This window comes from Mastigoproctus giganteus, chromosome 6, assembly GCF_048544385.1.
Source record: "Mastigoproctus giganteus isolate SK-2022 chromosome 6, ASM4854438v1, whole genome shotgun sequence".
Taxonomy (NCBI): Eukaryota; Metazoa; Arthropoda; class Arachnida; order Uropygi; family Thelyphonidae; genus Mastigoproctus; species Mastigoproctus giganteus.
The window spans coordinates 72484240-72509580 of record NC_143580.1 but is presented as its reverse complement, the minus strand read 5'-3'; the positions used below and the strand labels follow the sequence as shown (position 1 = coordinate 72509580).

Here is a 25341-nt window from a genome sequence, read left to right as displayed (position 1 = left end):
AGGGGAAGAAGCTATTGTGAATGACTCAGTTGTCAGGGAAATGAGAAATATATTATGCAAAAAGGATAAATGGAATAGGTGAAAGTGTCTGGAATTTGCCCGGATGTTATGAGAGCCTTGTCAATTAATTCAGCCCTGGAGATATTGTGTAAGGCTCACAGAATAGAATTTTTATTCTGCATGGTCTCTGCTTGTTAACAGGAGTGACCGTTTTTTACAGGAATGGAATACACTTTAATAAAAGGGGTGTAAGAATATTTGCTGATGATATCAAGACAGTGTCAGGTGGGTCAAGAAAACTGTAGTTTTGAAGATACACAGACTAATAGTTTTATGTCATCTATGAGTAGGGGTAAAATTGTTTCTTGCACTGCTTCTCTTGAGACATACAGCAGACTAGAAAACAAGCAGTGGGGGATTGTGGGCCTGCTGAGTTGGGGGAGGGTCCTCATAGGAACAGCAAATATATGGGCTGTTTTGGGTTACTACGAGCATAAACTGGCACATACATATGCATTCTTATACACTAAAGCTAAGAGTATAGTAAATTTGATGAATTTGAAGTATCAGTTAAGTCATCAAATGTGGGCATTGTAGGGATATCAGAAACGTAGTGCTACTCAGATATAGGGCTGCAGAATTTGAATACAATAAGTACAATGTGTACAGAAAAGGTGCATGAGTTAAGGCAGCAGCTGAACATGAGTTTAGCTCCTCTGTGTTAGCTTGTGCTGAAACTGAATCCTGTATGGCAGTCATGTGAGAAGTGTATTATTTGTATGGGGAAGTGCTGATATGTTGACTGGCCACTTATCAACCAGGAAGTGACAAACACCAGAGGAGTCAATTTCATGATTCCCATCCTTGCCAGTGGAGACTGGCCTCCACTCTATACGTGCTGATGACTCCAACTATGGAGTAGTTATGAGGCATTCTGCACCATCTTAGCAATTACCACCACACAGGCAGACTTGTTCATCCTTTCACACACTTATAGGAAAGACTAAAAGTAGGAAAATAATAGAAGTAATCCCATACTGGCTCAGTGTCAGCACATGCACAGACTTGTATAACATTCAGACTTCTATTAGGAGACAAGAAAAATGGAAGGAACATGAGTGAAAGATAGAAGTAACAATCCCACACTGAGTGACCAAGATCAGTGCCAACGTTAGATGTCTGGCATGGTTGTCATTAATGGACAGGGGTAACATCTGACAGTGTAGACTCTTGTCTTTTCTTGGTGAAAAGCTTCTGGGCAAAGTCCTGAAGTTGAGAAAAATTTCTTCAGAATTTATTAAAGTGGTGTCAAAGCCGGAAACAGTAACACTTTTTTTTTTTTTTTGTTAGTTGCTGGTGCATCAGCTTCTGTGGCCATAATGCACCTCCCAAAGTTTTTGCATTTTACTCTGATCATAGCCCGAGGTAGGATTCTAACCCGCGACCTTTGAGTTGCCAGACAGGCACTTTACCCACCTAGCTAGCCCAGTTGGAAACAGTAACACAGTGAGAGTAGAAAGATATCACAAATCAGTATACAATGGCGGTGATAAAGCTCATGCTCAATCTTCTGTAGAGCTACAGTGACATAAAGGAGAATCAGTCAGATTGAATTCATATAATTTGGAATTGAGTGAACCATGACCAATAACCAAATACAATGTATTTGATTATTGGTCATGGAGTAAACTACCTGAAGTAAACCACATAGCAGTAGATTTTTGAGACAAAAAAGGCAGGAATTTATTTTTTAGTAACTGAACTTATTAGCTTTACTGGAAGCGTTCCAACAAAAAGTTCACTCGGTCATGGGCTTTGCAGGAATACTGACAAGGATTTCATGATGAATAAAAAAAAAAGGGCAAAGCACCTTGAAAATAAAGCGAAGTTCAGGGAGTAGACATTGCTGGTTGCATGTTGTTGAGAAGGAGGGACATGATTCATTTAAAAAGTTGAGGGGTAACATCATGTCTTTTGCCATATTTTTCTTAAAATGAAGACATCCATAACAAATTTACAATTTTGGCTGCCTAATGCTGGTCATAATTTTCCAAAAAAAAAAAAAAAAAATTTTTTTTTTTTCTTCTAAACCTTGTATATTTAGGCATAGGTGGACTTTTAAAATAAGTTGCTGTACTGAATTTTTTGCCAGAAATATTTCATTCAAATGAGATTTACAGATGCCATGAGGTTTTATTGTATATATTAGATATCATCTTTCATCAAGGAATATATCTTCAAGTTCGTAGTGTGCTACTGTTATATTATTACTTAATTATAATAAAAAAAGTTGAAATTTGTCATTATTTACTCATGCATCATTTCTTATGTTTAGGAAAATGGATTTGACTACTTTGAACTGAACGCCTCGGATACAAGGTCCAAAAGAAATTTACATGATATGGCAAATGAAGCACTTAACAATCAGACTTTAGCAAAATTTTCTATGGGTGTGTAAATTAAATAATTTTATTTCAAAACTTGTTTTACTTATTTGTTGAGTTATGCTGTTTTTGTTAAGAGAGATATTGACATACTATTTTTTTTGATTCCACAAAAAAAATTACTATAAAATCAGTGAACTTCACAGGAGTGCACAAATCATTTTGCTGTACTGAAACTTTTATAATGAATATCACTGAAAATATTTCAAAGAACCATAATTTGTTCAAATAAATTCTTTTTCTCTTGTGCTTATAATATCTAGAAATAGTAACTTTTGCTTTATATTTATTTAAACATTGACTTTAAAATCATATTAAACAAATAAATAAAATGCCACAATATGGGTACTGTAAAAATGTACTGTAAAAGTAAAAATACTTTTGTATTTTTACTTTTACACTGTACTGTACTGTAAAAGTAAAAATATTTTGTTCAGAGAGTATCATTTGGAAGCAGATTTTATTTATAAGAAATCCCATATATTCAGAAATTCAGTACACTAGATACAATTTATTTTTACTTTCATTTTTGTATACCAGTTTTTGTTTTTAGTACCTAAAGTTTTTCCCTGCATTAATATGATAATTCACCTTTCATGCAATCATAAATATGTAGATTCAGCTTTCATCCAGTAGAATTTGATTACCAATAATTTATTTTAGAAGATAAAAAAAGAAAAAGAGAGGAAAAAAGTAACTAATATAGGTACCCAACTTCTTAATTACACAACTTCTGTAACATTACATTGATGTGGAGGAGAGCTGGAATGCTATAAAAAATAAGCGGGATTTTTACCATGCAGCTGGATTAATCGACTGGTGTAGGAAATGATGTCCAACTCATGTACGATATCCTAGAATAAAAGATTAGTATTAGCAATGGCCACATGGGGCAAAGAAGCCTATGGCTTATGCTGCACCAACCAAAAAAAAAAAAGTAAAAATAAAATGAAAAATAAAATAACAAAAAATAAATAAAATAAAATAAAATGAAAAATAAAATAACAAAAAATAAATAAAATAAAATAAAATAAAATGAAAAATAAAATAACAAAAAATAAATAAAATAGTAATAAGAAGAAGAAAATTTAAGAAATAATAATAATTAATAAGAGAAAAGGATATAGACAACCTATGCATTTCCCTCCTTCCATAGGTGATTATCCAGCTGACCTTTGAATTTCTCCAAAAGTCAGCTTCTACCACCCATGTAGGTAACTTATTCCAGTAATTTGTAATTCGCTGGCTAAAATAAAACTTCCTGCAATCCAGTCTAAACATCTACCCCCATAACTTTAAATTATGGCCCCTTGTTCTAGAATCATTTATAACTGTGAAAATTTCGTCCTCCATTCATTTTGCTTATGCCTCTCAGAGCCTTAAACACTTCAATCAAATCTCCTCTTAAGTGCCTAGTTTCCAAGCTCTGCAACCCACATATTCAAAGTCTTTCCTCATATGGGCGCCCCTTTGTCGATCTTACTAGGTGAGTTACCCATCTTTGGACCCTTTCAACAAGCACAGTGTCTTTCTTTAGGTGCAGTCTCCATACTTGAACCCAGTATTCCAAGTGTGGTCTAACAATAGCCTTATATAATGGGATTATGATGTCCTTATTTCTACTAGCAGTTGTTTGATAAATCATTGATAGGACACCATGGGTCTTCCTTGCAACCAGTCTACAATGCTTCGGAGAACTTCATGTCTGACTATAGATATGGAAAAAGACTATTTTTTAGACTACTTTCTACCACAACAGCTTGTACAATGGAATAATCACCTCCTTATCCCTGTTAGTAAAGTTGCTATATATCATTGCTGCCAGGATAACCATGGGGTTTTGTCAAACCCCTTGGTTGTCCTGCAGTGCGTAGCACACGCTTCTTGATTAGACCGGGGGTTCGAGCCCGTCACCACCAAATACAGAGGATGCAGAAAGGTCAAGGGAATGACCACCGCATATTCCCGGAGCAATATGGCCTTAGTTGCTAATGCTCCTAAAAACCAAATAACAAACAAACAAACATTGGTTGTCCTGGCAGCCTGTGTGCAATGCTGAAAGAACTTCATACCAGACTGCACAGTTACCCACCAGGTCAGTTTCATTTTCCACTACCATGAGTGTAGTACCACACAGTTGGTATGTTAATCTGCAATTACTGCTACCCATATACAATACCTTGCATTTGTCAATAATAAACATCAAGTGCCATTTCTGTTTCATTTCTTGAGCTGTCATTTTTTTTTTTTTTTTTTTTTTTTTTTTTAACATGGAGGTAAATGATGCAAATGTTATATTTTTTATCTTTAATCTTGGCTCTTCAAAGTGAAAAGTAGTATTGAAAACAAGAGAAAGGCTCTTGGAGCTGCTTCATCTGTCTAATTTTTCTAGATCTTGCAGTAGCTTACCTTGATTATTGTCATTAACCACTCTGCCAACCTTTGTACCTTCATCAGTATCATTAATAAATATAGAAAATAAAAAATTGGCCCAGTACTGAACCCTGGGGTCCCCACTAATAATATTAGTATAAGAAAACCAGTGTCTGTTTATGACCACTCTGTTTTCTCTCACTTAACAATCCGTTTTTCCATAGCACCAAACTTTTCTTAATAATTCCACACAGTTCCAGTTTGTTCAGCAGTATTTTATGTGAAATGATATGAGAAGCTTTCCTGAATTCAAAGTATATGATATCAAAATTACTTTTATGCGTCCATTTCCTTTGTTACTGAATCATAGTATCCAGTCAGATTGGTCGGACAAATCTCATCTCCCCTTAACAAACCCATGCTGTGACTGAAGTATAACTGCCTTCCTGTCTAGATGGTACTGCATTACTTCTTTAATTCATTATTTTCCCCTGGAACAGAAGTTAAGTTACTGTAATTATCTTGTCACCTTTTAATACCCCTTTGTGAATTGGGGATACATTTGCACATATCCAGTCCATAGGGATTTCCCCAATCCAAAGATGCTCTCATAATTATGGATAAGGGTTTGCTGTCTCCCTTAATATAATTGGATAGATCCCATCCACTCCAGTCACCTTTTTTATGTTTAGCTTCAACAATTTCTTTTCCACTTTTTGCAGTTTTCACAAGATCATTTAGCTTCCCATTAGAGTTTGATAAATCTCTATCATCACCTTCCCTAAACAGTTCCTTGTGTGTGAACTTAGATGCAGAAAACCTATTCAGTCTGTCAGCAACCTGAGCAGGATCGTCCACAGTTAAACAATCAACATCAAGTGGACCTGCGCTATTCAGCCCCTTTCTTGTACCATTAATACAGGGAATCTTCGTTATCCGAGGATAACTGGTTCCACCAGAAAATTCTACTTAAAACGGGGGCCAAATTTTGTAATGTTTATTATTTAAATAAAACTAAATGCACCTAAGCATAATACTTTAACTGTTTAAGAATCTATATAATATTGGTGTAGATATACCATAGAGAAAAACTCTTAAAGAAAAACTATGATAGTAGGGTGAAAAGCATCATTTCATCTGTATCTCATATTGTGCTCATCCTTCACAACGAGTTGCCCATGTATTGCACTACCTCGAATAAGTAACACTTCACTAATAGAGAAAACTATTGTTACGTATTCTTGGTGGGTGCCACCATCCAGATGGTACCATTTCAAAGCTAGTTGGCTTTTCATCAGTGGGTGGGCAGGTACCCTGGTATTGCAAGTGAAGTGTTACTTATTTGAAATAGTGCGCAATACACGGGCAACTCGTTGTGAAGGATGAGTAGATATGGTGTATCTACACCGATATTATATAGTAATGTTTATTATGTACTTGTACATAGTAAAATATGATGGATGAAGGAACTGAAAAATGAGAAAATTATTTTATTAGATATTTTTTATTATAATATGCTACATAATGTAAGGTTAAATAAAGTTTATTGAAGTTACACTATTTTTCAGTTGTACAAATAAAGAATGAATCCAGAGTTCGTGTTTTTTTTTTTTTTTTTTTTGTCATATTTTTTCAGATAAAATTGTGTCGTAGCATTTAGTTATGTCTTTAACTTCACACTTAACATTTGTTGCTCGATCATGAAGAAGCTTTAATTCTTTAATTTTCAAATCCTCGTAACTGCAAGGACTCAGATACCAGGGACCTCCTGTATATGTACAGACATCTTTGCATTCTTTGCCAGAGACTTATTGTAATCTGTCTTATCTTGACCTCCTTTGTGTCTTATTTACAGACTAGTTCATATCTGTCATATTCTTCTGTGTCACTTGATAATTTATATGCATTCTATGCAACTTTCTTCTCTGCCACAAGTATCATCAGTTCATCTGATATCCATTTAAGTCTAAACCTTTAACAGTATATCTTAGTTGGTATGAAAATCCTAGTAGCTTCTACGATTACTTCCCTGAATGCTTCCCATTTAGAATTTGCTGTTGGTAACATCATCAGTTGGTCCCTCTGCATAGCATTTCAAAATTGTCTGTTCACCTTCTTTGTATAGAGTATAAGTATTAAACAGCAAATAGTATCCCAAAATATGAATACTCTTTCTTTAGAAGGTATCTAGAATTGCACATAATAAACAGCACAACACCTTGTTTCAACGTACCGCTTGTATACATTGATCTGCATGACTATTATGGTGGAAAAAATTAAACTCTGCAGTCTTTGTTATTATGTGTGAGAAATTGAGAAAGATTTCACATTCTTCATTGCAATTTCTTCAAGAAGAATTGTCAATTTTTTTTTTTAAATCCTCCAGTGTGAAGGTATTTTTTTCTCTGAAGCATGCCCACTGTCATCCACTCTCAAATTGAGCTCATACTTGTGGTGACTTTCAGATGCTCTTGCATTTAGTAATCACTCAGTCCCCCCCCCCTCCCCGCAAAAATACAATAAAAAAAGCAGCGCGAATACAGTGGATGGCATGTGCACCTGTAATGTGAATCACAGTTAGGTAAACTCTGTGATTTCATGCTCATTTCTTGGGGAAGTGAGTAGAAATGCAAAATTTAAAGGTTACATATATTGCATAATAATAGTACAGTGAAACTTCTCCTAACGGACACCTCTCGTTAATGGACATCTCTCTACAATGGACATTTTCAAATTCCCCAACTCACCTCCATTGGTTTTAACGTATTTGCAGCTTCTGTCTAGCGGACATTCTCTGTAACGGATGCGGACAGGCAATCTGCACTGTTTCATTTAAATTAGCACTTAATTTGATCTCCCCATAACAGACTGCGGGAGAGCTCACGGCCCTTTTACTAGGAACTTTTCTTCCATGTATTGCCTCAATCGTGTGTTTATTTTCTATTTCCGATTCTCTGAATTTTATCAAGGTTTACATCGCGGTTCTAAACCCGTTTTCAAGAATTTTAAGGCACGTGTAAAACTTCTGATGAATTCAGTGTGTGCAGGGGGGGAAAGATATGGTCGGCCTTTCGTCTTTTCAGTTTCAGTTTTCAGTTTTGTTTAGTGTCGTTTGAAGTGCACAATGTCTTCTCGTAACCATTTAACTTTAAAAGATAAAGTCGAACTCATTAATGCGTATCATCGGCAAAAAAATAGTGTTCGCAATCTCGCTGCAAAATTCAAAATCGGGAAGACGCAGGTAAGCGACATCCTAAAGAAAAAAAATGAACTGCTCAAACAATTTTGGCAACACGGAAATGATCAGGTTCAAAAATCATTCCCAAAAACTGTTGGACTTCAAATTTGTCGCGCACGTGCTAAAGAAAAAAATTTTCCCTATTATTAGGGGAAAGGCTTTGGAGGTTGCGAAATCTATGGGAGTAAATGAGTTCAAAGCTTCTGTGGGATGGCTAGACAAGTTCAAAACTCAGCATAGAATTTCTTGGAAAACCGTAAGTGGTGAAGGTGGATCTGTTGATACTGGGGTTGTAACAGAGTGGACCGTCAAATTGGAAGATTTATGTCGTGATTTTGAAGCTAAGGATATTTACAACTGTGACTAAACAAGGTTGTTTTTTAAAGCTCTTCCTGAAAAAACAATGAGACTTTGAACAACCTCTTGTTATAGGAAAACCACAAAATCCTCTTTGTTTCAAGGGCATAAAGTTGAATCTTTTGAATGTTGACTGGAAGTCTAATAAAAAAGCGTGGATGACACAAGATATCATGAGCGAATGGATAAGTCACTTTAACCAAAACCTGATTCGTCAAAACAGAAAAATTATTCTTTTCATGGATAATGCTGCATCTCAGCCGCACATTGCATTGTCCAACCTTCAAATCGTTTTTCTGCCACCAAACATCTGCAGAGTGTCAGCCTTTGGATAAAGGAATAATAAAACATTTTAAACTTCACTACAGAAAACGTGTTTTAACACATCTCATTGCAAACATGAACGATGTAACATGTGCGAGTGACCTTGCAAAGAAAATCAGCATCCCAGATGCGATTCAATGGATTTCCTCTTCAGTAAACGCAATTAGAAAACAAACTGTCGTGAACTGCTTTGTAAAGTCTGGCTTCTCAAACGCAAAAATTGAAGTTGTGAACAGCAATGTGGAGCACCAAGAAGAACAAGAACTTCAACATCTATTGATAATGTACGATACTTCCGCTACAAGTGACCCTGGCTACAAAGATATAGACTCGAACCTCACTACAGAAGATGGTGCTCTAGATATCAACGACATTATCATCGATATTTTTCAAGAAGTTGCCCATGAGGATGAAGAAATAGAAGGAGGTCATTCTGTCGAAGAACATATTAATGACGAACCACCGATGAAAATAGAAGAAGCGCTCATACAAATCAATCGTTTAAAAATGTTTTTCGCCGTTGAAGAAGATACTGAAGGACTTTCGATGGTTTCTTCACTCCAAACAAATGTTGAAAACAAAATTATCAGCCAGAAGAAGGTGCAGAAGAAAATAAGTGATTACTGTATGTCTTTTTCTTAAGATAAAGTCATAATATGCATAGCACAATTGTATGTATATTATTTACAAAAATATTGTTCAAAATCTGTATATATTTTAATTTAATTTTACATTAAACGTTTAACGATTTTTTTTTTTTTTTTTCCTCCCTCAGACTTCTTGTTAGCGGACACTTCTCTCTAACGGACACATTTTCGTTCCCCATGGCTGTCCGTTAAAGGGAAGTTTCACTGTATATGTAACATAGTAGCAAATTTTCATGGTAGCTTCATTCAATTTTTTTATAATGATGCTTTTTATAGTTAGTTTCTTTTCATATTGAAAAGACTTGTTATAGTTAGTTTCTTTTCAAATTGTGAAAAGACTTGTTATAGTTAGTTTCTTTTCTCTTCTAATCTTTTTAGATTAGACAATGTGTAAAGATTGCCAAATTGCTACACAATTTGCTGCACCCAGTTCACACTTTGAATTTCATTGCAGACATATTTCAAATAATCTATACTAAGATGCATATAAAACTCTTGTGATATTGGTCAGGGAACAATGGTGATTTCAAAAAGAAAGGTGATAAAAATGGCTTATGTTAGGTAGCAACTGATATTTAAACTAAGGCTGTAGCAGAAAAATTATTCTAGATAATCAGGAGGAAAATTATAACTTTTAAGATGTTTGTTGTTTGTTTGGTTTTTAGGAGCATTAGCAACTAAGGCCATATTGCTCCTGGGATATGTGGTGGTCATTCCCTGACCTTTTCTCATCCTCCGTATTTGGTGGGCATGGGCTTGGAACCCCAAGCTAATCAAGAAGCATGTGCTACGCACTGCTGCTCCTGCCCACCTGGGTACAGAGGCACCCTTTTAAGATGTACAGAGGTATTATTTTGAAGACCACAGATAGAAGATAGGAGAGAATTTTAGATTTTCTTTTGTTGATAGTGCAGCCGGTAAAGTTAATTTTGACAGTTCTTGAATCAAAATTTGGTGGACCTCTTTAGATGAAATTTCCAAGAGAAGAGGGAAAAACTTTAGGGTAGGGAGGGTTACAAATCCAAGTAAGTTCTAATAAAAAAAAAAAAAAAAAAAAATCTATGTGAAAATGTTTGTTTGCTTGTAGATATAAACAGGGATTGATGCCTTTATTGTTGAAAGTAAGTTAGTGTCTCAATTTGATGGTGTCTGAGGCAACCCTGACTGGTTTATGCAAGATGTAGAGGATGTGCATTATGTACTTCCCATTTAATGCTGGTTGGGTGAAATTTTTTTTGTCACTGGATTGGCCAAAGTGTAGTAAATGGCTCTAAAGTCAACTGATTTGAATCCCATGGATTTTGCTATATGGACTTATCTGAAGTCAAAAGTTTATTCTGTAAAAATTTTATATCTACAGCATCTGAAGGATAGAATTGCACAAGTGTTTCATCTATCAGTGTTGTGATCCTATATGTATTGAAAAATGTTCATAGAAACATGCTGTATCATTTAGAAAAAAAATTTTGAATCTGGTAGTGTCCATTTTGAACTGATATCATAATTATGTTTTAAAATAAAATTTATTTACATTTATTCCAGGCTTCATGAACACTAAATGAAAGACTGTTTTTAACATATTGTTATAAACAAGTTGACATAGCCTGGATAAGATTTAGAGTACTGCCTTGCATATGGATTTAAAATTAAAAAACAATAGTGTTAGCTTCTGACATTTACCAGCACATGTTTTCAAATATCTTTCAATAAAATCTAATTTTCAAAAATTATGTATTAGTTCAATGCTGAGTAGTTATTTAATCAGTAAATTCCCTACCAATTAACATTTATATCACTTCTTTCAATTTTTCTGTCAAAATAATCAAGGAATAATTACAAAAAAAATAATAAATAATAAATTTAAAAAAATAAAAAAAAAAGCAGAGAGAGAGAGAGAGAGAAACATGTACATCTGGATCTGATCATGTATACCTAAACTAATAAAAATACACATGAATCTCTTATCCATTATACTGCTGGCACAACCTGTTATCATTGTGCTTATAACATCCTAATTTATAATGTCACTTAGCCATTTGCAAATACATCAGTTGTGTAATTTCTTATTTGAAAATTAGCTCATTAAATTTTCTTTGATAATTATAAACTTGGATCTTGATAAATCATATATCATTTGATCTGATTTTCAAATGATATATGATTTATCTTTGTAGATCAAAACTAGAGGCAAATCGAAGTAATATGGAACAGAAATACTTGTATATTCAAGAGCAGTCTTGATGAAGTCAAATCTTAATGGATTATAAAATACTATTAGTTTATAAGTATGCAAAGACTACTTGACAAGGCAGCATACATGCCAGCAATAAAAGGCACAGAATGGAGGGGCAGAATGAAACAAAAGAATTGACCAAACGCTATTTGCTATTATCCACATAGCCCTACTTCCCTTCTTTCTCTCCTGTTCCCCCTCTTCCATTCTGTGTGATCTGTGTATACTTATGACCTGCTACTGTTTCAAACCTTTTTAATTTTAAAGTAAACGATAAAAAGCAGCACAGTGTTCCCTTGTATTTTATTGACTATCACTGTACAGTTGCAGAACTTCTTACATCATTCAAGTTGCTATGGCAAGGAGAATGCAGATTTATTCAGGGCAGTAATTTGTATGGAATACAAGAGTAGTTAAGAATCACATTGGTCCACTTGATATCAATGGTTTCTCTGTTAATGATCCTGCTCAAGTCGCTAACAGACGGAATAGGTATTTTAGCAGCTACATTCACACATGAGGAATTCTTTAGGGAAGTGGATTCCAGAAGTTTAAACTCTTATAGGCAGATAAATGATTTCGTAACTGAGAGGAAAGTGGAAGAGAAATTGAAGGCACATGGGGTGGATGCGATCTATCCAATTATATTATGTGAGGCAGCAAAGGTAGTAAGCAAACCCTTAGCCATAATTATGAGAGCATCTTTGGATTCAGAGGAGGTCCCTGTGGACTGAGGATATGCGAATGTATCCCCATTTCACAAAAGAGGATCAAAGTGTAACATGAGTAATTACAGACCAGTTAGCTTAAATTCTGATCCAGGGAAAGTAATGGAGTCACTGGGTAAAGAAGTAATGTAGGACCATCTGGACAGGTGCACAGTTATACTTCATTTACAGCATAATATAGGATTTGTTAAGGGGAAATCTTTTCTGACCAATTTTATTGGATACTATGATGCAGTAACAAAGGAACTGGATGAAAAAAATAATTTTGATATCATATACGTGGATTTCAGAAAAGGTTTTTATACTGTTGCACATAAGATTGCTGTACAAATTGTAGTATTGCAATGTTAAAGGTAAGTTATTGCTATGGAAGAAGGATGGTTGAGTGGAAAAAGACAGTAATTACCAATGGACACTGCTCTTTGTGGACTAATATTAGTGGAATCTCCAAGGGTTTGGTGTTGTGCCCATTCTTCTTTTCTGTACAGTAAACCCCTGCTATTCGCAGGGGTTACATTCCTGAGAAATGCCACGAATACTGAGTTATGGCTCCCATAGTAATAAAGGGGTTCTGTTCCAAATATATAAGAAAAACTAGTCTAAAATTTTATTTATGTATGTATTATTTGTACCTTCATAATATGACTATCTACATAGACAGTACATAGTGAAATGTAAGCATATGGCATCGAAATGAAAATAAGAAACAATTTAATATTAAATGTAATATTTATTAGAAATTTCAAACCAGCGCCTTTGCTAGCTAAAAAAACTTATCCTGCCAGTGCTATCACCAGTTTCGCTAAAGTGTTGATAAAGGAGTTTTGTCTTTTCACGAATGATGAGTGAACTTAACGGAATTTTATTTTGAGTTCAGTCTTCTATCCACAGATTTAAAGCCTTTTCCATTTTTTTTCTGCTTTAACATCATGAGTTACAGAGCAAATTTTTGAAGCAGTTAGTGCGTTTTCATGGACACTACGGCAGATTTTTTCTTCAGACTTCTTGATCGATCGTACCATTGACTCATTGATTTTATAATGTTTTGCCACTGAGGAGACACTTTCACCATTAGAAATTTTGTCTAATAACTCAATTTTATTCACTAATGTCATCACTTTCTTTGATCTTTTCACATTTCCCTTGTTATTCGTAGCCATATTTTTGTACTGGTTAGAAAGAACTTGTCCACAATAAAGTCACTTTCTTCTGTTAATACACTCGAAAAATCTGTTTTACACTGCAGAACGGCAGATTTATCACTTCTGTAAGCATATCAATTTAAAAATTGATAAATTTATTCAATTTATAAGCATATAAATTAAAAGCAAATGACGAAACCTTCCATGACAAGTGCATAACACATACTGAACAAGGATTGTGAGAAACATCCACGCTCACAATTTTGTCACCCCTCTCCCCCACCCACTGAGCACTGTTTTGACCGGGAAAGATAATTTTAGCCACGCCCATGTTTTTTATGGCGGAAAATGTTCACGGCGCTTTAAAATTCACATTTTTTTAGGTTTCATTTTATATTAAATCAGCGAACACGAATACAGATACCATAAATAGCAGAGGTTTACTGTATTTATTAATGATATTGAAGGAGGTATGGCTAAAAGGATGGTTGAGTATGAGAAGACAGTATGATTATCAATGGGTACTGCTTTCCGTGGACTATTGTTATTAGTGGAGTCTCCACGGTTTAACGGTTGGCCCCTTGTTGTTTTCAATATTTATTAATGATATTGATGTGCATATATCAGGCTTAATGTCTAAGTTTGCAGATGATACAAAGGTTAGCAAGGTGGTTAATGATCATAATGAAGGTATGTTGCTGCAAGATCTAGAAAAATTAGCCAGATGGACTGAGATATAGCAATGAAATTTAACATTGACAAATGCAATGTACTGTATGTGGGTAGCAGTAGTTGCAGAATAATGTACCAACAGTGTGGTACTAAACTCAGGGTAGCGGAAAATGAAAAGAACCTGGAGGTAATTGTGCAGTCAGATATGAAGTTTTATAAGCAGTACAGACAGACTGCAAGGACAGCCCATGGGATTTTGTCAGTGATATACAGGAATTTTGCTAGCAGGGATAGAGGTGATAATCCCATTGTGTATAGGGAAACGGTCAAACCACATCTTAATTACTACATACAGGTCATAAAAATAAAAAAAAATTATTTTTGTAGCCTCACTTTAGGAAGGATGTAGGGCTGCTGGAACAGGTATAGAGAAGGGTAACTAGATTGGAGAGGGGGAACAGATGCTCTTACCAAGAAAGGTTTCAGTTTTGCAAATTGCAGTGCCTGGAGACTAAGCTCCTGCAAGGTGATCTGATTGAGGTGTTTAAGGCTTTGAATGGCTTGAACAAATTTAGTACTGATAGGATTTTTCCTCTTTCTCCGACTATGCACATGAGGGAACATAAATTCAAATTGAGGAAAGATGGTTGCAGTATATATGTGCAGAACTTTACACCTTCAGTTAACCGGTGGGTGATTGCCGGAACAAGCTTCCATCTGTTGTTGTCGAAGTGGATAGTTTGAATAAATTCAAGGGGGTGTATAGGTGAAATGGATTTTTTTTTTTTTTTTTTTTTTTTTTGTATGATGCTATATAAATTTGCTTTCTTTAATCATTTGTCACTACTACTACTTCTTGAATAACAACTACTACTACTTCTTGAATAACTACTACTATTAAAAAACAGTTAAATGTAGCATTTATGCCATTTATGATTGCCTGCTTTTTTATTATTATTATTGCGTCTTATAGCAAGTTGCTATAATATGTTAGGTTGTGCAATTCATGAATGCAAACACTTAGACTGCTATGCCTAAGTGGTTTGCATGTGTGAATATTGATAATGATTGTTTTGGCCTATTCCAACGTGTCTGCATTTCTTCCATGTGTAAACATTTTATATCACCATGATTTTTATTCCAGAAAGATTAAAAATAAATGCATAAATTTCTGTTGTCTTTTACAACAAATTTCAGTTGAAGAATGAAGCACAGAATTTATTCCTCCCCCCCCCCGTCCCCACCAATCAGTTATATGATTGAATGAAAAATGGCATTTTCTTATAGGGTTCTGGATTTAAAAGACACTGAATATTTTCCAATGCTAAACTTTCATTATTGTGAAAACCATGATGCTAAATGGAGGAGGCGTGTCTTGCTTTCTGGACACCCAATGTTTGATTATTTCCATAGATTGTTGTAATTCTTAATGTAAAAATGGTGCCTCTTTTCACCAGCCTTAACATTATTCTCAGCTGCTTTTTTGAGATTGTACAAATGGATAAGTTACTTTTTTTTTATCATATTTTGTGGGGCACTATTTCAAGTAGATCTTAATTTCTTGTATATCTTATCATTGATAATTATTTTTGTAGATTTTATAACTTCATTTGTTTTCACACTTTCTTCATTTGATTTGGATAACTCTCATGGTATGTGTTTCTAAATCTAAAGCATTAAAACTAGAAATATAGGCAGTTAGAGTTATGCACAGTTTGTATTGGCTGTCTTTTGTGTACTTAACCTGAGCATATTTCAGCTTGCATGATATGAATGCTTTGTATTCAAAAATTTTTGTTTTCATCCATTTAGTTTTTAATACTTGTTTATTATAGTGTGAAGGTCTCCTGTGAAACTACATTCTATTATTTCATTGCCTGCGATAAAATCTGAATAAAAGATTATATATTTGTGGATTTCAAACAATTTGAAAGCTTAAATTATATAGAGTGGGAATATAAAAAGAAAAAAAAAAAATTGATAAGTCAACTAGTGGGAATATGTACCTGTTTTCATTTCAGGCAAAAATCAATATCTTATGAAATGTAAAGCGTGGACAGATTAGGAGAATATATTGCATCAAATTAGGAATTAATTCTGTTCCTCTCACCCCCTGACACATAAGCACAACTTTAACATACTATGTATTTTTTCTCTTTAATTTTATTAAAATTTCATTCTAACTTGAGCATACAGTCAGTTATGCTTATATCTGAATTGCCCTCCATTTACTTCATTTATATATTGTTTAGGTGATACTAAGAATGGGATATCACAAAGGCATGTTATTATTATGGATGAGGTAGATGGCATGGCAGGAAATGAAGATAGGGGTGGTATTCAGGTATTGGTATTTAGTGTTTGACTTGAATTTTTATTTTTATATTTTTGTATTTATGCTTTTAATTTTTATTCATACGAAACTGAATCTTATTCAATTTTTGAAAAGGAAATGTAGTTAATGATAGAATTATGTAAATATTTAGGACAAAAGCCTCAAGCTGTGATAACCATATAACATTGTTTTACAGGTTCGAGCAGTGGCCTTAGTTTTTAATGTAGCTGTGAGCAAACTAGGCATTTTTCTACAAAAGCATCATTGTCTTGTTGTGGAGGCACTTGACTCATGTTATCCTGTCGACGTTTTTCTAGTTTGTATGTTTTAAATCCAGAAATAATAGGGCAGTCATAAAATTGCTGTGTAAGGCAGTTGTAAGACCAAACTTGGAACACTATATCAAAGTATAGAGACTGCACCTAAAAAAAAAAAAAAATATATAGAGCTTCTATATTTTTTTAGAATATATATAGAGCTTCTTCAAAAGGGTTATAGGTTATAGGAAGTAGAAAAAATCCATGAAAAAAAAAAACATTCTTTGAATAAATCAGAGCCTTCCCTACTGATTTTTGCAAGTAATAGTAAACTGGTAAAGATGAACAATTTGTTTTTAAAAGTTTCAGGATTAGTTGATTTGTCAATGACAAAAAGCTGCAATCTTTGAGTTCCAGTGCATTTCTGCAGGCTCCAATATCCTATAATTCACTATCATTATACCATAATTCAGGCTTGTTTCTTCCATATTGTTGAGTTTTTCTCTGTCAATAAATGACTTTAAATCTAAATTTTTGAGCAGAAGAATGATCAGCAGATAATCTCTCTCTCTTCCCCCACCCCCCAATACTCAGTATTGTACATGAATACAGTGACATTTTTTTCTATTGTCCAAGCCACTTGTAACTTGCTCTAAAACTTTTCTGCTAGCATCATTACAGACTTTCCCTCTGTTGCTCCTTTTTATGGGTGTGCTGATTGGAGTTCCATGTTGTTTTTCTTGTATAAACCACAGCCATAATGCATTCACTGTTATCTCAAATTTTGGTTTCTTTGGTATATTTAATTTTTTTTTTTTTTTTTTTACTTTTACTTTTTATAGTTGCCTCTCCCACACCTAATTTGACAGCAGTTGTATTAGACTATCCTTTGTCTTGTCTTTCCAGAATATCCAACATAGTTTGCATAGAAACAACTAATTTTTTTTTCTTTCTCATATTTAATTAATTTACATAACAAATAATTTATCTGGTACGAACATGATTTTTCCAAATGTACGTACCAGTAAAATTATTTACTATTACAGTCAAGCATAGTGTACTACACTAGTCTTAGCATGCCAACCAAAAACAAACTGAATGAGTGCCCACAGCACATTGCATTATGCTATAGGCATCAGATAATGTGTTTTTAAAGAAGGTAGAGCATTGCCTAGAACTGATAAGTTAGCATTCGCATTTTAGTATTAGCAGAAGCATGTGATGCAAGAAAGCAAGCTTATACAGCATCAGACAAAAAAAAAAACAAACCTTCCCATTTCTCCCATCCATTCGCTCCAAATGTTTATCCACTTCTTCCTTGAATTTATTTAAGCTATCAACTTCCACAATGACAACAGATGGAAGTTTGCTCCAGCAATCAACTACTCTCTATCTAAAGGCAAATTTCCACACATCTATTCTTCTACAACAATCTTTCCTCAATTGGAGTTTATGCCCCCTCAGGTTTGTAATCTGGGCAAGAGGCATTGAGCCTTCTCAAACCATTCAAGACCTTATACACCTCAATCAGATCACCTTGCAGGTACCTAGTCTCCAGGCACTGCAATTTGCAGAACTTAAACCTTTCTTTGTAAAGCTTAAGTTCTGCACCTTTGTTCCCCTCACCAAGCACCTCGTAGCCAGGTGGGAAGGAGTGGCAGTGCGTAGCACACGCTTCTTGATTAGACCAGGGTTCGAGCCCATCACCACCAAATATGGAGGATGCGGAAAGGTCAGCGAATGACCACTGCATATTCATGGAGCAATATGGACTTAGTTGCTAATGCTCATAAAAATCAAATAACAATCCCCTCACCAGTCTTTTTTCCCTTCTCTGTACTTGTTCTAGCAACTCTGCATCCTTCCTAAAATGAGGTCTCCAGACCTGTACACAGTACTCCAGGTGTGGCCTGACCATTGCCTTATACAAAGGGATAATCACTTCTTTCTCCCTGCTAGCAAAATTCTTGTATATCATTGACAAGACAACATGACCTGGGCGCCTCCGTAGCCAGGTGGCTTGGAGCAGCAGTGCGTTGCACATGCTTCTTGATTAGATCGGGGTTCGAGCCTGTGACCACCGAATACGGAAGATGTGGAAAAGTCAGGGAATAATCACTGCATATCCCCGGAGCAATATGGCCTTAGTTGCTAATGCTCCTAAAAAAAAAAAAAACCGAATAGCAAACAAACAACATGACCTGCTCTGGCAGCCTGTCTGCACTGCTCAGAAAAATTCATATTTGACTGCATATTTCATTCTCCACTACCCTGAGTGTTAATCCCAGAGAAATGTACCACACAGTTGGTACATTTCCTTGTGGTTACTGCTACCCATATGCAGTACTTTGCATTTGTCAATGTTAAACTTCAGTTGCCACTTCTGAGCCCATCTGTCCAACTTTTCTAGATCCTATTGCCTAGCATACTGTCATTACCAACCCTGCCCACCTTTGTATTGTCCATTGACATACGACCACAATAAAGTGTGTTAGTTGTCTGATGGCACTGGGGGTTTCCCACATTGCGTTGTATTCTTTGTAAGTGACACAGAACTCTGTGGAGGCCAGAGATTTAAAAAGTGTGTGGGGAGTGGTCTGTTGTGTAGCGTTATGTTCTGTTGTGTCTCTGACCATTTAGCTGTCGGGACCCACAGTTGCCCACACTTTGCCACAAGGAGGCAGATCAGGCACCCAGTAGATTATTTAAGTACTTTGGCAGGTCCCGCCACCTATTTTCTGAGGATTTCAGTGGCAAGGCCTAAAAAAAAAAAAAAAAAGTGGGCAGGGGGGGGGTGTGAACACTAGAATTTGGAAAGGCTGAAAGAGGTTTACGAGAAAGCGGTTAAATTTTTTGACACTGATTAAAATTTGGCGGCATTGTTAGGGGCATACTCAGTTGGTTTAGTTAGAGTGGGAGGGGGGGAAAGACTAGGGGAAACAGAAGAATAGGGACAATAGAGTAGGCATCCCCCAAAGAGGTCAGTAGGGACAAGCCCCACCAGGTGAAGTATGGGGGAGGCAGGGAGGGGAGGGAAGGAGACAGAGACCCGTCTTCTCTCTTCCCTGCCTGGGGATGGTGTTTTAAAGGAAACCAGGTTAGAGTACCCAGTTCAGTTCGCCAAATGGCGTGTTGGCAGCAAAACCGCGGTATGTCTTCATCGGTGATGGTTGTCAAGTCCATGTCTCGTCAAATCCGGTAGGAAGGTCAAACTGCCCATCCCACTCTAGGGGCAGGATATGTTAACCAGCAGGGGGGGAACCCACCAGGGGGGGAGACACATTTACTTCATTCATAATCTGCATTCTATTTTTATACTTTTTTTATATATATAGTTTATAATATATTTTTTTTTTTTCTGTTTTATATATATATAGGCGGGCCTTGATTAACGCGATTAATTCGTCCCGCAAAATGGAAACGCGTTAATCGAATATCATAACCAATAGGAAAAATTATAATTGGTCCTTGACCTTATGGAATGTCCATAAAGAATTTTAAAAATACCTTTTAAATAACTTTTTAACTGTATATAATGTAAAAGATAATGAAAATAATTATGGAATTAAATGTTTATTGCATAAAACAGCGGTTCTTTAACTGTGCGCCACGGAATATTTTAAATTTTCGAGGGAAACACATCTGTCGGACACCGCGCGAACTACTAGCTCGAGGTAGTTCACAGTTTCAGCATTTCTTATTAAGTTTGGACCTAACTACTAAACGAAACTGTTAGGTATTTCTTTTGGTCTGGGTGTGCCTTGAAAAAATTACTGAGACATTAAAGGCGCCGTGAACCGAGAAACTTTGGGAACCTCTGACATAAAATACACAATGAAGAAATTACTGTTGCGGAAATATTTGAACAGTATTGACTTTCTCTTTTCATCAATCAATTTCCGATAGCCGACAACAATCTTCTCTGGGCCCTGGCGAAATAAATATCGCAGAGAACATCAAACCTTTTGTTTGAGGTTCTATGTGATACAAAAGATTTCATCTAATTCTTTTACCGTTATCTCCTTCGTGGTAACATTTTCATCTGGCTCATTTAAAAATTTGAATTTTCAAATGCAAGTCTGCATTGACTTTATTAGCAGGAGACAAACACGTCTTCTTCCGATGGTTGATGGAACACACCGAGGCAGGCAGCAGGCAAACGTTTGTTTATTGACCATTCGACTCGCGGTAAGCTTAAAGTGCGATTGAAATCTTTTTCAGCTATCGCATAAAAAAAAAAAGGTCGCGTTAACTGGAAATTTGCATTGTGTAAAGTGAAAAGTGGTATCATTTTTCAAATAGCGTTAATCGAACTCGCGTTATGCGAGGCCTAGCTGTATATATATGTGTGTATTTTTTTTTTCACTCACTCATTCATCTCTTTCTCAAACACCAGTGGGAGATGCAATGGTGTGTAATATAATTTAAATACTGATGCTTAATAATTAAGCTAAATAAGAAAGAATATAAAAGATTAAAACTAGGGTTAGTGTGAACTTAACTTGAACATTTATGGTTTGTGTTCTTTTTCTCACACATTTACACTCATTCATTCTTGTGGCTTTCATTTCATTTGTTCGACTCTTGCTTTCTGCACTGCACTCCCTGGGCACCTCAACTTAACTTTTATTCTTCAGTTGTGGTGTGGGCCTAGCCGCAAGTTTTTTGCAGGCCACAGGAGAATGCAGTCATAGTGTTGTTAGTAAATGTTTGTTAGTATATATGAAGTAGTGTAAGTTATTATTAATTTTGTATTCTTTCAGCCAATTACAGTTGCTCTGCCACTTATTTCCATTCACCATAACGCTCATTCACTCTCTTTCCCCTTGTGCTGGGTTCGTCTTTCTTTCACCAAAACTGACATTTTTTCCCTTTTACCATAATTCCTAATTCACTCTTTCACTCAGTGACCAGCCTATTCATTCTGTCTTTCATTCTACTTGTATCCCCTTGCTACCAACTTACCAATATTTTTCAGCTAATCTGCTTCCCTGGCTGCCTGTACATCTCCCTCCCTCACCTGGTTATTTATTTGGCGTAGGGCCCAAGGTTCCTACATACGGCAGGGTAATCCTAGGGGGGTACTCAGGTCAATCCAGTTTTGTCATATCAGGGTGCAGACTACTGCTGTCCTGACAGTTATTAGGTCCTCTGGGTGTGGTGGGAGATATGGGCAATTTTAACTATTGATTATTATTTAATTTCCGGCGGGCTGAATTGCCATTGTTTGGATAGTTCTGCACATTTCAAATACTTTCTGTGTGAAGGTTGTAAAGGCTTTATAATTTCCCTCTTCTATAATGAATAGATGTTCTTCTCCCCTTGGAAGAGGGCCAATCTGTGCTATTAGCTGTGTTCTTGGGATGTCATAAATTATACATTCATATAGAATGGTGCCCAGTCTTCACTCTTCTCACAGGTGCAATTTGGGTCATCGGTCAACGCTAGGGAGGTTAGTTTCGCCTTTAGGGAGCAATGATCTGTCAATATGAATGTAGGTGCCTCCGTAGCCAGGTGGGAAGGAGCAGCAGTGCGTAGCACACACTTCTTGATTAGGCCGGGGTTCGAGCCCGTCACCACCAAATACGGAGGATGCGGAAAGGTCATGGAATGACCACTGCATATTCCTGGAGCAATATGGCCTTAGTTGCTAATGCTCCTAAAAGCCAAATAACAAACAATATGAATGTTGCAAAAAGTCCAGGGACATACCACTTAGGTGGCTTTGGGCTGACCATTGCCACCTGTGGCAGAAACCTTTTGGTAACTAGACCTCTGGTTTCCTGCTCCCATTTTGTTTGCCATAGCTCATGGAGCTTTGTGGCTATTCTTTTTCTTTCAACATTGAAGGTGCTGGCTGTATCAAGGGCTATCCCCAGAAATTCTGTAGGTATGCCCTTTTTAAGTCTATAATACAAGCCTCTTTTGGCTACTTCCAGGTAAAGTGGGAGAAATCCGGCCAGCAACTGTAGCGCAGATGTGCTCACCGTGCTACATGCTCTGGCAATGAGCATTTCGCACAGTGAGAAGTATTGTCCTTTGCATCGATTCTAATTTATTCCTGTTTCTTTCTATGGCCGAGTGGGTGAACCACGCACCGACTCCATAGGTGATAACAAGTAGGAACATTGCACGGTATATGACTGTCTGGGTCTTTCTTTTGAGCCCCCAGTCTAATTGACTGATCCTGGCAATCACACCTGCATAATTTCTCACTTTCTTCACCAAGTAGGTCAAATGGGGATAAAAAGTTAATTTAGAATCAAAGACCACCCCAAGATATTTTACTTCTGTAACTATTTTTATAGTAGTTGTGTTAATTTTTATTTGTGGACATCTTCTTATGTCCAAATTGACTTTTAGAAGTATGTTGGTTTTTTCAGACAATATTTTGAGCATGTGCATTTGTGCCCACTCCTGCAGCTGCAAGAGGGCGGCATTTGACCTTTGCTCTACAACCATTCGCATGTTACCTTTTACAAGGAAAATCATGTCATCTGCAAAGGCCAGACTTTCCACAGGGCCCGGATCCAAGGCCAGAACAATGTTCCAGAAGAAAGGGCCAAGGATTGAACCCTGCAGGCAGCCTTTATTCACAGGGTGTGTCAATTCCTGGAACCTTGTGCGCACTGAGACACTTCTGTCTGTAAGGTAGCTGTTTATTACCTTATATAAGTTTTGTGGGGCATTTGCCTGCGGAGTCTCCTAAGGACACTAGGCCACCAGAGTGAGTCAAATGCTCCAGCAAAGTCAATAGAGATTGCCAGCATATATTTCTCCTCTGAGTTTTTAACTGTTGTCAGTAGGTGGTGCATGGCATCCTCCGTAGAGTTGCCCTGCTTAAAACCATACTGATTGTTGGAGTGTAAACCTGCTTCTGTGTAGTATTGAGCTAATCTGCTATATATTAGTCTTTCGTATATTTTCCCTAGTACAGGGAGTAAGGCTATTGGTCTATATGATTTGGGATCAGTAAGGGGTTTCTCAGGGTTTTTTTAGAATAAATTTTAATATAGCTTTTTTCCATACCTTGGGAATATACCTTCTGTCATACAGTTATTATATAGTGCTGTTAATTTGTCTGGTGCTAATTTTTTGAAAATCTCAACCTCTAAGAGGTCAAAACCTGGGCATATATTGTTTTTGGTTTTAGATAGTGCTATTTCGAAGTCTTTTATAGTAAACAGAGGTTCAATATTGTCATTTGTCATATTCAGTGTTTTCTTTTATAATGTCCAGTTGGGTGTGGGAATAATCCCCAGTTTCACTCTGAATAATATAATACTATCTAGGATGTTATTTACAGAGTCCGCCCAACACAGGGTTGGGGTTTCATCTGGTTTGACAGTAGTTTCTAAGACATCTCCTCTTGGCAGCTTGTTGGTCACTATTCTTTAGACAACTCCCCAAGGGTTATTGTTTCCAGTGGTTCCCACCAAGTGCCTCCAGCATTCCTTTTTTCTTGTCTCTTATGAGGGCTGTATACTGATTCCTGAGAGTTCTATAAGAATCTCTCAGTGCATCCACCTCATTTTGTGGCCAAGATGTTCTGGCTCTTTGAAAATTTCTCCTCGCCATGGAGACTTGTGACTATTCTTTTTCTTTCAGCATTGAAGGTGCTGGCTGTATCAAGGGCTATCCCCAGATATTCTGTGGGTATGCCCTTTTTAAGTCTATAATACAAGCCTATAAGACATGACCACAGTGATATCTTCAGTGCTGACGAAACTGGACTCTTAAATTGCTACTGGATAAAACACTTACATTTAAAGGCGAGAAATGTAGTGGCAGAAAAAAGGCCAAACAACAGATTACCGTTCTCCTAGCTGCAAACATGTCTGTCAATGAGAAGCTTCCTCTTTTAATCATTGGGAAAGCCCACAAACCTCAATGCTTTAAAGGTTTGAAGACATTACCGACTATGTATCGAGCAAACCAAAAGGCATGGATGACATCGCAAATCTACGAAGAATGGATCAGAGACTTAGATGTGAGAAGAATAGAAAAATTTTGCTGTTTGCTGATAACTGCGCCACTCATTGTCAAGTAAACGACCTACATGCAGTCAGTCTAGTATCTGCCACCAAATATGACATCGGTTCTTTAGCCACTTGATCTAGGTGTAATCCAGTGTTTTAAGAAAAAATACTGAAGAATGTAATTAAACAAAATGTGTCTTAAAAGCAGAATTCAATGCAAAATTGACATCCTGAAGGCAACATATGTGTTTCAGTGTGGGATGAAGCTGATAAAAAATGATTGCCGACTGCTTCAAACATGCTGGATTTACTGCCTTGATTGATGCAATGTGTGAATTTTCACGTGTTTCTTCTATTAATTGCGAAGAACAGCCTGATAATAGTAGTAGTAGTGGCATGTGATGCAAGAAAGCAAATGTATGAGCTTATGCAGCATCAGCCAACAAAAAAAAAAAAAAAAATCACACCATTCTCTCCAAATGCCTGTCCAGTTCCTCCTTAAATTTATTCAACCTATCAACTTCCACAACGACAGATGGAAGTTTGTTCCTGCAATTAACCACCCGCTGGCTAAAGGCAAATTTCCGCACATCTAATCTACATCTGTCTTTT

The 25341-nt window shown here is 36.3% G+C and overlaps 1 protein-coding gene across 4 annotated transcripts in view; it reads left to right on the top strand.

Moving 5' to 3' along the window:
- The window catches only part of Gnf1 (germ line transcription factor 1), a 397251-nt gene that overhangs the window by 206601 nt on the left and 165309 nt on the right, over window positions 1-25341 (top strand). For all 4 annotated transcript variants that reach the window (XM_090376044.1, XM_090376043.1, XM_090376042.1 and 1 more), the window contains 2 exons: window positions 2336-2450; window positions 16411-16502. In XM_090376044.1, the coding sequence (XP_090232170.1) occupies window positions 2336-2450; window positions 16411-16502 (207 nt within the window). The remainder of the gene's footprint in view (window positions 1-2335; window positions 2451-16410; window positions 16503-25341) is intronic.